Below are 12,145 nucleotides of genomic sequence, written 5' to 3'. Positions count from 1 at the left end.
TTTGTATTATTAGAGACAGGTCTTACTCTGTCACCCACGCTGGAATGCATTGGTGTGATCATAGCTCACTATAGCCTCGAACTCCTGAGATCAAGTGATGCTTCCACCTCAGACTCCCAAGTAGCTGGGACTAGAAGCACACACCACCTCACCCAGCTAATGTGGTCTCATTTTTTTAGAGAGAGGTTCTCACTATGTTGCCTAGGCTGGTCTTGAACGCCAGACTTCAAGTGATCCTCTTACCTCAGCCTCCCAAAGTGCTGAGATTACAGGTATGAGCACTTTGCTTAGCTTAAGAGGCAAAATTTTCAGTGTCCTTTTTAACTTTAAAAACTTTTCACTCGAGTCTTCCATGTACTTCTAAATAATATGACTACAGTTCTTAAAATTATCATATAATTCAGATATTATAAATACACACTGAATTTTCCTCCAGTTGCTATGAATTCAAGGGGCTTTATTGTTGCAGTAAGTTTCTTTACAAGTTCTTAAGTGCTGGATAATCTATCAGATCAAAGGCTGACAGTTCATAAAAATTACACATTTTCCAACTGTCCTTTATCTGCTCCATCCTCTTGGATGTTTGCAAATGAACACAAGACCCTGGTATTTGTGGTAGCATCTAGGATAATGTCACAAGTTAAACATCTTTTAAGAACTTGCCTATATGATTCTAACTTAAGCTCAGAGTGTAAAAGTTTTGGTTACATACTGTTCTTGGGTTTCGGATGAATATCTTTGATCGACCAAAGGAATATTCTTCCATAGGAATCTCTAAATCACTAAACAGGACCTCCACGCCAGACCTTAAGAAAATAAGCGAAATGAAAAGTGAATGTTCTAAACTACAAAAATAGTTTTATCTTAGCTTTTATCATGATATTGGGTTCTCTGCGGTCTTAAAAAAAATAAAAAAGCTTCATTGCCAAGTACAATAGCTTTTTTACAGTTATCATGATATCGAGTTCTCTATGGTATAAAAAAGTACAACTGCTACCAAAGAATTTTCAGGACTAAGTTCCACAAATTAAATCAATCTGGTAAATATAAAAAAGGTAAATTTGGGTTCAGAACTATGTATTCTAAAAAAAATAGGGTAGTGAAGCCAATTTCTTGATTATATCAGTAGAGATATAATCAATCAAATATAGACGTAATGATGTACCAACCAGGACTAGGAGGGTATGCAATGAACTCAGGACCCACTCAGTTAATTCCTGAAAACATTTCAGACATGGGTCCTGCCTGAGAATGTGCTAAGCACAAATCAAAGGGATGCTAAAGAATGTGGTCCTTACATGGTGGGAGCAAGGCCTGGACTTGCCTCTGACTTCTACATCGCAGATCCTGGCTTTCTAAAACTAAACTTCGCTCCACCACCAGTGGACGAGGTGCAGGGCAGGGAGCAAATACACGTTCTGCAGTGTGGTGTGTATTTACCATAATACCCTGATAATTAGCAATGGGAACTAGAACAGTACCCGGAGCCAACATTATTAGGCATTGCAGACCACACCGTATGTTGGAAGTTTCTATATCTTATAATGCAGAGTGGGCCTCTTCATACTGTGGATGTTCTTGTGAAAGGGGGGGTCCACTGAGAATGTGGAGGCATCACAAGTACCTCCATGTGAAATCAAGTCCCTAAGCTTCCATCCAGGCCCATGAAACAAGCATGTTAATCCTCCTATAGCATTCAGGAGAGTTTCTACAGCCTGCAGAGAGCAGAAGGAAGGTCGCCAGACAGGCAAGGTTGGATTTCTCTCCTGCGGCAGCTGCCTGCCAGCACCAAAGCTCTCTCTGCATGCAGGGAGCTCACAGGGCATGGGGACGCTCCTCTGGACCGGCGTGCAGTGTTCCAGCCCTCTGTCTGAGACTATATGGGTAAGAGCAATTCAGCGCGGACCAGTGAAAGCCCTACAGCCCTGCTCTTCCACCCAGCTATGCTACCAGCACGGTTGCCACTGGGCATCTTCTCTGATCCTGTTATTTACTTCTCAACTAGTACAGACCAGGCAAGAGTGAGACCTTTACCACCACCACTGGCTGTCTCTGAGGTAAATTCCTCATGGGAAAGCAACTAGCTCAGAGAGGTAATCCCATGTGCCTCTAACTTCACCCTTCCGTGATTCTACACAAATATAAATTATAAATTATCTCCTACAAACTTAGCATGGGCATATTTTTTTGTTTGCTTGGTTTTTTTTGAGACAGAGTCCTATTAGATTGCCCTCGGTAGAGTGCTGTGACATCACAGCTCACAGCAACTTCCAACTCTTGGGCTTAAGCCAGTGGTTCTCAACCTTCCTAATACCGCAACACTTTAATACAGTTCCTCATGTTGTGGTGACGCCCAGCCATAAATTATTTTTGAAGTAGCAACGGAAATAATTTTATGGTTGGGGGTCACCACAACATGAGGAACTGTATTAAAGGGTCGTGGCATTAGGAAGGTTGAGAACCACTGGCTTAAGCGATTCTCTTGCCTCAGCCTCCCAAGTAGCTGGGACAACAGGCGCTGCCACAATTCCCAGTTATTTTTCGTTGTGGTTGTTGTCATTATTGTTTAGTAGGCCCAGGCCAGGTTCGAACCTGCCAGCCCTGGTGTATATGGCCAGTGCCCTAACCACTGATCTACGGGCATCAAGCTATACAGGCATATTTTAAACATTGCGTCAGCATACAAGTTCCAGATGTGGATTCCATAAGTCCTACTTTGACACTGAGAAAATCCAGAACTCTAAAATTAATCAAGAATTAACACAAAATGGTATCCTAATAGAATAGGGTCCAAAACAGGTTACACCCAATTTTTCATAGAATTCTGGTTTGCCTAACAGCACAGGGGGAAAAAACATGTAACTTGTCATTATAAAGTATGGTCAATGAATTTCTTACCTTGCTGGTCCTTTCCAATGAGGCCATGTTTGTTTACAAAGCATTTTGTATCTTTCTAGGCAAGGTTCATAGGCCTGCCTGAAGGCATAGCCTGCCCTTCTCACTCGGACGTTCTCCAGAAGGCCCAGGTACCTGATCTGATGACACACCAGAGCCTCATTGAAGATGTGTGCTGCTTTTTTATCATTTGGTTTGATACACCTAAGAAACAACAAAACTTTTAAGTTTTAAACTCCCTTTTCTGGATTTAACTGCCCATGTTTTAACAAAGTTTCATATAATAATTGTTTCTTAGTAAAATAATTTGTTATTCTGGGGAAACCTAGTTATTTCTTTTGAAATTTTTCCCATCATTTTTACACCAACCTAAAAATAAACACAGTACTGCATATACAGCAGTTTTTTTTAAAAAAGAACAAACTACTAATATACAGGGACTAGTAAACTATTTTAAACTGCACACAGACTTTATGTTCACCCTGTATATAACAACACGTATGAGTATCACTAATATTTCATTAGTTGAAACAAACTGACAAAAGAGTACATTCCATTTATATGAAGTTCAAGCAAAACTAATCTGTGGTTACCAATCAGTATTGCTCTGACCTCTGGGGAGGGGCAGCAGTGGGGACAGACATGGAACAGATACAGGGAACCTTCTGGAATGATGGAAATGTTTTATATCTTGGTCTGGATGGGCAACACAAGTGCATACTTATGTGAAAACTCAACATGGTGAAACGTAAGGTCCATGCACTTTATATATACAATACCTCTGTGAAAAGATAAAAATCACTGTTGCCTCCCTATGTCCATTCTCCTTTTTTAACCAGAGCACTTTGCTGCCAGGGGAAGACTACATTTCCCAGCCCCCTTTGGAAGTGAGTGTGGCCACGTGAGCAAAATCTGACCACTACTGGGCTCCCAGAAAAAGGAATCTGTAGATTCTAGTCTGTGTCCTTAAAGGAAAAGACGAGCCTTGGTCTTCTTTAATTTATTGCTGGCTGTACATGTTGACAGGGTGGACAGCCATCTTTGACACTCTAGATGGGGAAAACACCTGAGAAATGGCAGAATCACAAAATAAAAGGGGCTGTCCTGTTAGCTCTGGAGTCCTTACACTCAGAAGTTAGGTAAGAAATAAACGTCAGTTTTGTTTAAGTCATTGTTCTGGATCATGTACAGCAATCCCTGTGTCCTAATACAGAGGGTGCCAAAAAATGTATACACATTTTAAGAAAGGAAGAGACTGAATTCAAACTGTAATACTCAATATTAGTCATATTTGAGCACCTCTTGTAATTGCAGAAGCAAAAGGTTACTTGAGAATTTCAATTTTACTACTGTTAGACAGTCACAATTATGGCTACCTAACTACAGCTGTCAAATAAATTACACCCACTGACACACAAACACACATGTATAAGATAAGAAAAATTACACCTTCACCTAATTAGCTTTTGCTTAAATTATGCTTTTCATTTTACCATTTATAAAAATAATGTCCACTCTTTGGCTTAAATAAGGATAGACAAAGAGATCAATGAAACATACCCATTCAGACCCCTACAAATACATTCAACTCATCATGAAGACAGCAAGGCACAGGAATGAAAAAATAGATTATTTTCTTTTCAATATATGGTGGCAGAGCAACAGGATATCTATATGGGGAAAAATAGGCCTACATAGGAAATCTGAAACTACAAAGCTCTAGGAGAAAACACATGTATATGATAACATATTCACAACCTTAGTGTATACTGAGATTTCTTAGAGAAGACATAAATGAAAATGGAGGCAAACCATCGACCCATGAATGGATTGATAAATTGTGGTATATGTATACCATGGAATACTATGCAGCCTTAAAAAAGATGGAGACTTTACCTCTTTTACGTTTACATGGAAGGACCTGGAACATATTCTCCCAAGTAAAGGATCTCAAGAATGGAGGAAAAAGTATCCAATGTACTCGATTCTTCTATGAAACCAACTTATATTTACTCACACTTTCTTATGAAAGATAGAACATAACTATAGCCCAGGATGAAGGAGAGAATTGGAGTGGGAAGGGAGGGGAGGGGGGAGGTTTGATAGAGAGAGGGTAAAAGGCAGGACCACACCTAAGGAGCATATTGCAAGGGTACAAGTCAAATCTGTCAAGTGTAGAACATAATAAAGTAAACGAGGCAAAAGCTATGTTGATTGGTTTGATGTAAGCACATCAGATTGTATAAAAAAAAATCAACACATTGTACCCCACATGTGCATGAATGTATTCATGATCTATGTGTATATGACTTAATAATAAAAAAAAAAAAAAAAAGAAAATGGAGGCAAAATAAAGGAACTTTCTAAGGTGATGGAAATGTTTTATGTTTTGACCCGGCTGGTAAACTACCAAAAAGTATATATAATAATTAAAAAATTAATTGAACTGTTCACTTAAGATCTGGGCACATTATTTCATGTAAATGAAGCCTCGATAAAACACAGTATAATGCAAAAAAGGAATTCACTCAATTGGGATAACAAAAGCAACTAATCACAGAATGTTTCCTGGGTTTGTGTTTTTTGGGTTTTTTTTTGAGACAAGGTTATCATTCTGCTGACCAGGCTGGAGTATAGTGGCATGATCATGGCTCACTGCAGGTTCTAACTCCCGGGCTTCAAGTGATCCTCCTGCCTCAGCCTCTGGGTAGCTGGGACTACAGGCAAGTGCCACCACCCAAGGTAATTATTTTTGTTTTTTATAGTGATGGGGTCTTGCTATGTTGCCCAGGCTGGTCTCAAAATCCAGTGCTCAAATGACCCTCTTGCCTTGGCCTCCCAAAGTGCTATGATTATGTGTGAGCCACTGGTGCCTGCCTCATTTAGCAGTTTTTGTTTTTTTGTTCTTTTTTTGAAACTAGAATATTTTCTCAATATATATTCTAATCAGACTGCAATCAAACCAGGACATTTTGCCTACTTATGTATCTACTAATATATAAAAAATTTATGTTTATTATATCAAGCCAAGCAAAAAATGTTCTCCACTCTAGTTTCCTCATAGCTGGATTTTCAAAGACAACTATAGAAGGCATTTGTGGACATGGGCATGCTCTATGAAATCTGACCCATGAGACATATATCTCCTATTATCTAGCTCACCAAATACACAAAACAAACTCTAATACTAGTTAGTCTTTACTGAATCTTGAGACAGTTATGTCTAAGACGCCCTAGAAGTAGTGGAAAAAAGACACATTTTTTGTTTGTTTGTTGTGAGACAGATTGTCCCTCTGTTGCCCAGGGTAGAGTACCATGGTGTCAGCCTAGCTCACAGCAATCTCAAACTCCTGAGCTCAAGAGATCCTCCAGCCTCAGCCTCCTGAGTAGCTGGGACTACAGGCACCTGCCACCACACCTGACTAATTTTCTCAATTTTTAGTAGAGACAAAGTCTTGCTCTTGCTCAGGCTGGTCTCAAAATCCTAAGCTCCAGGGATCCTTCTGCCATGACCTAACAGAAAGTGCTAGGTTTACAGGTTTGAGCCACTGTACCCAGGCTAAGATCAGAGGTTTTTAAGAAGATCTTCTATTGTTCTGAAAAAAATTCAGATCATTTTTAGAAAGCATTACTTTCTCCCTGTCACTGGGGAGAAAGAGGCGCATTATCTCCTAATAAGCACCAGAGACATAACTAAAGCTCGACTTGTTTCAATGCGCTCCTCTAAGTTAATATAACAAGAATCCAAAATGAAACCAACAAAAGAGCTTTCTGAAAAACCCTGACCAGAAAAAAATATTTATATTTTGTTTCTTAATGTGTCATTAGAAAGGAAAAATTAAACATACAGAAAGCTGAAAACCCCAAGATACCAACTACTGAGCTTCATTAAGTATCTATTATCGTCCTCCACAAGATTTTTTCTTATTTTTAACTTTATTTTGACAGAAAGGACAGTAGAAATTTTTCTAAGCCCACCCTAGATATTATTTGATCTGTAAGTACATTAGTTACCCTCCACTTGGGCCACACTCAGATTTAAGTGAAGAGGAACATGATAGTCCTTCAGAGTGCTCTCACATTTGAACCGTCAAAGAATTAAACATGCCAGAAATACCTAATATAGTTTGGGTTCTTGGTCTGTAGGTTTTTCATCAGAGTGGCCACAGATGCCTTGAACTGTGAGCCTGCAGTAGGCGGCCGTTTCAGGTTGATCTTGGCGGGATTCCCTTCAGGGAATAAAGATTTGATGAGGGCGTGGCTGGCCTTCCACATAGCTTGGGACAGGTCTCGATACAGAAGGTCGTTGTTTTTGTCAACAAATCCTTCCACCTGGTACAGCACCTAAAAGCAGCATACAGAACTCAGCGCTGGCACACTGCACAGTATGGTATCAAACAACTGTTAAAAATATTCCAAGACCATCTACATTGCAGACCTTTCCTTCACTATCAAAAATCCCCAACACATAAGTCACACTCTAATCGAATTCGCCTCCAACTTTAAGTTCTATCTGTCTAAATCACAGACAAGATCAAAATAAATTCTATTACCATTCAGGATTTGCAAGAATAAACTCCAAAAATGTTATCACAACATTTTCAAAGGATTTTGGATTTTTTTGGCATTTGAACATATTTTGAGGGTTTTAATTTTTAGTTCCCATGTGCCAATTCTAGTCTGTTTAAAAGCAGGCAGGGGGAACAGAAATAACACTAACGTTTTCACAGATATCCTGAAACAGCTGAGACATTCATCAGAAATGTATCTTTTAATAACATAGGTTAATAGAAAAAGATGTATCATGCTTAAATATTTTGAAATGAAAGGTAATTCAGATAATACATATTTACAGGTACATAATTAAAATTTTTTCCCTTTTAAGTTTGCAATTTCATCAGAAAGGAAGTATTAACTATAACCAACAATTGTTTAAGATTTTAAATCAATATTTTGTCAAGATTGTTTTTAACATTTTCTTTATATATTAGACGATATAAAATCAATTCCCCCAAATTGATTTTAAGTGCTTTCCTGAAGACGTAATATATCCCCCAGTGTCATTTCAAAATTTCATTCTAAGAATACATCCTATTTGCTAAATGGCTTGTGCTTTTAAAACCTTCTAGTAAGTTTTCAGTGACTTCTCATTTTTACTGACAAATCTTTTAATAGTATTGAGAGTTTTTTATAGGATAGCGTATAGCTTGAAAATAATAAAAGCAATTTTTAAAAGTTGATTTTATTTTTAAAACCATTTTTTTGCTTTGCTTTCAGTTGTCCATATTAATAAGATTCTATTTCAATTGAACATTTATTGATTCAACTATCTGAGAGCTCCATTTGTCCTCTCAAGTTCAAGCATTTACTGAGAACACCCATTGTCTATGGCACAGGCACCTGTCTCCTCTGAGGACAGACTCAGCAGGCCTGGCTCTGGCATGGCGCCCGCTGCTGCCCCATACCTTGCCGGCGTAATGCTGGATTCTGAAGCAGCTGTGAGGCAGAGACGTGTCATTGAGGAACCGAGAGCACTTGCTCATCCTGCTCTCGAAGTGCTGATGGGTGGCGCAGACCTGGTTCAGCTTTTCGAGGAAGGTCTCATCGGTGACCGTGCCAGGTCTCAGGCACTCCTCATCCAGCATGGCCAGGATTCCATTTGTGTTCTGGGAGGAAGGAAGTAGAAAAGTTTCCTTCCTTTCTCACTGTATTGTCTCAGTGATTATTCCTAATTACACTAGCAAACACAATCAACTCAGTCATAAGAAAATTCTATTCGGTTACAAAAAAAAGCAGAGAATCAAAAACAAATTAACCAAAGCCACAGGAAGTAGCCCATTTCCAATGTCCCCAGGTGTATGTGTGTGTGTGTATGTGTGGGGGGGGAGAGATGTGTGTGTTTCAGTTTCTTCCCTACGATCACACAGGACCTGGGAATTGCCTCAGCCACCTTAGCCCAAAGATGATGGAAATTCATACTGTTATACATGTAAAAAAGACAAGTTAGACGTCAAAGATTCCAAAACATATATAAAAGCCAAAATGAGTATGACCATACAGCCTCTATAACATGTTACAAATCACAATGCAGTCTTCTAAAGCCATTATTTGAATCACAGCTTAAAAAGGAAATTGGTTTTGTTTCCAAATTGTACATGTGTGCAAAATAAAGTTTATTTTCCAGGAAAAAAATGCTAAGATTTGGGGTGCTGATTTTTATGATCACTGCAATCAAGTTGTTTCCAAGAATACCAGTTTAGAATCACACCCTCGTTCCATATAGAAAAAAACATAATGAAAATGTGTTTGTTGCCCACCCAAACCCTATGATCACATTTATTCTAACAGTAGTAAGCCTTAAACTGAATCAGAAATCAGGAAGCATTTGCTTTGCTAAATAAAGGCTGAGGTTCCTTGGATTGACCCTACAGGCTCACAAGTCTTAATTCCAAAAACCATCCTCTCCACTGACCATCAGCCCCACCCACTTCTACCAAGGCCAAGTCCCTGTTCCTTTCCCCTTCTATTCACAAGGCCATGACATCCTTTGACCAGCATTTACTCATTCCACACAATACCCGGGGGAAGTGTGGACTCTCAGGAATCAAGTACGTTCATAACATCCCCAGAATAAACATTATTGTTTAATGACGCTGGAAGGAAACATTTCCTTTATGTACTCAAGCACCTATGTGAACATGAGTTTCTTTAATCATATATGCAAGGGGATTTTGGACTGAGATAATCCAGTTAAATTAGGTGTATTACCACCGTGCCTTTCTTCCCCCTCCTCTTCTCCAGGGAGAATAATTAAGTGCAATGTTACGTTTATAGAGAAACACATACGAGTCAAGGATTCTAAAAATTACAGTTCTCGCATCAAATTATCTTCGTCACAAAAATTTACTGGGAAAATTTCTCAGCAAATCCATTAATTTTCTAGATTTCAGACTAGAGTTTTAAATTGCTTATTTGGAATATTAACATTCCTATTCCTACATTGTTCAGATTTTCCAAAACAAATGCTTAACTTTTATTGAAAAATAGTGATGCTTTAGAACATTGCTTTTAATGTTCAATTTATTCAAAGAAACAACTTTCAGGAGTATCTGAATTAGTGAATAAGACAATAATAGCTAATTACATAATTTCCAAAAAGGCTTGTAAAAGATGAAAAGAAAATGGTTTGCTATATATTCAGTGCCTGTGATGGTATTCCTGAAACAGCACTATCCTACTACTGACTGCTAAAAAGACTGCAGGGCAATAAAGTTTATACGTTGTCTCAAATTACTTTATATGGCAGAAGTATTAGCAATCCCAAGCATAAAATAAAAGTTCGTTGGTTTTCACACATGAATCAAGTCCTCTTACAATTAAATCATTTATAATAAACTACAGAATATGACCTAAAGATAAAAATCTTAGATGCAAAAAGTTTACTAAAATTTTTTTACACTTTAAGCTTTTTTCACATGTACACACATATTTGAGTCTTTTCAAAAATTCTAGCCTCCTTGGCCACCTGCAGTCACACATGCAAAACTATCTGCAGCATTCTCTGAATCAATGCCAGATCTGTATCCAGAGCCACTCCTGGGGTCTCGTTTCATTCACCTACAGAGGTTGTCCTTGTATCCCTCTTCATTTTAATGTAAGCAATATGTTAAGAGGTCACCAAAGTATTAAAAATGAAATGGATATTTTGATTTGGCAAAACACGGGATGGCTGCTCAGAGCCCACTCTGACCGGTACCCATGTTCCCAGAAGCCATGGACTGGACCTGGCTCCAACCACACAAAAAAGGCTGGTGCATTTAAGTGTCTATTGTCCAAAGGTCATAAAAGGACTCTGTGATATGGCAACAAGATGATCTTAGGGGACCCTGGCTAAGTATCAAAATGTCCAGCTGTTTATATGTGTGTTTAAGAACTGTGTATGAGCTCCTGGGACTACAATAAAATCTCTACAACTCTGTAGTTCCTTTAAAAAAATGTATAAAACACCAGTACCAATGCTTAATATTGAAGGCAGTGAGAACATTTATAACTAATGAATTCTATTACTAAAATATTATTTAGAAAACTATACCTAGTACTTACATTTTCTATTAGGTCACAAATGATAGCATTATTGAAGTAGTCGATGTGAGTCCACTCTATGTCCTAAAAAATAGAATAAAATCAGATTGCCTATGATAAAGCCACAACACTACCATCCATGAAACAGACTTTGCCCATCTTACCATACTTCACTTCCTCTCTGAATTTACTTCCTTTATAGAATCAGTGCTGCAAATGTCATCCTCAGTTCTCAAAACTTTCTTCATATAGCAACCTACTGCTGACATAAATCTGATTGAAGTGAATGCCCTTGACCTATTCTGAGACTGTCTCCCATTCCATTCTCCCATCTGTAGCAATTTCCCATGCACTTCACTGGCCCTGGGCCAAATATTTACTCAACAGGCCCTTGGGTCAATATTACTCTGTATGTATTTACAGTGTTTATAAGGAAATAAGTTAGAACTTGATCCCAAGAATTTAAGGCTCAGATTTTTCTGTTCTTTTTGTAATCATAAGAAAAAAATTAATTTTAGGGACCATCTTATGTTGTAGGGCACTTAACCATTTCAAGTGTAAAAAAAAAAAAAAAAAAAAAAAATCCCTGCGCCAAGACAAAATACGTGTATTTTCAACATGCGAAAAGAAATAAAAACATATCCACTGGTCCTAACCATAGCTACAAAGCCAAGTCTATAAAGCCAAATGTAATCATTCAGTTGGTCTGCAAGAGTAAACATTTATTTTTCTTCTAAGGGGAGAGAATTTAATTCATACAGCAATCTAGGAATCTTCCTATATACTCTTAGAAGTGTTTTAGATGATCTGTACCAACTGTTTTAAGTTACACATCAAAGTTTGTGCATTCTCTTTATGATTAAGAAGACAGGAAGAGAATGAATCTTGTTTTTAGTATATTTATGTTACCAAAAGTTGTCAGATAAGTCTAAAACATTTCTAAAGTATAAGGAGCATTCTAAAATCAAGACGAAATATTTATGACTTAGCTTTGGAGTCAATGGGCTGTTTTACTAAGTCACTGGGGATAATAATCACATTTAGAAAACTCTATACTGAGAGACAAAAGAGGATTCTGTACCCCTAATGGCTTAAAATGACACTACGACAGGCAACATCATTACTAAAATAATAAAGCAAATAAATGAAAAGAGAACAAAAATATGGG

General features: G+C 38.0%; 1 protein-coding gene across 5 annotated transcripts in view; it reads right to left on the bottom strand.

Annotated features, from left to right (window-relative positions):
- The window catches only part of MYO1B (myosin IB), a 194,336-nt gene that overhangs the window by 31,746 nt on the left and 150,445 nt on the right, over positions 1-12,145 (bottom strand). For all 5 annotated transcript variants that reach the window (XM_053596276.1, XM_053596277.1, XM_053596279.1 and 2 more), the window contains exons 15-19: positions 10,999-11,061; positions 8,361-8,561; positions 7,013-7,239; positions 2,899-3,099; positions 713-806 (exon numbers count right to left, since the gene is read on the bottom strand). In XM_053596276.1, the coding sequence (XP_053452251.1) occupies positions 713-806; positions 2,899-3,099; positions 7,013-7,239; positions 8,361-8,561; positions 10,999-11,061 (786 nt within the window). The remainder of the gene's footprint in view (positions 1-712; positions 807-2,898; positions 3,100-7,012; positions 7,240-8,360; positions 8,562-10,998; positions 11,062-12,145) is intronic.

Source organism: Nycticebus coucang, chromosome 7 (genome assembly GCF_027406575.1).
Source record: "Nycticebus coucang isolate mNycCou1 chromosome 7, mNycCou1.pri, whole genome shotgun sequence".
Classification (NCBI taxonomy): domain Eukaryota; kingdom Metazoa; phylum Chordata; class Mammalia; order Primates; family Lorisidae; genus Nycticebus; species Nycticebus coucang.
This window is presented reverse-complemented; position numbering and strand designations above follow the sequence as displayed.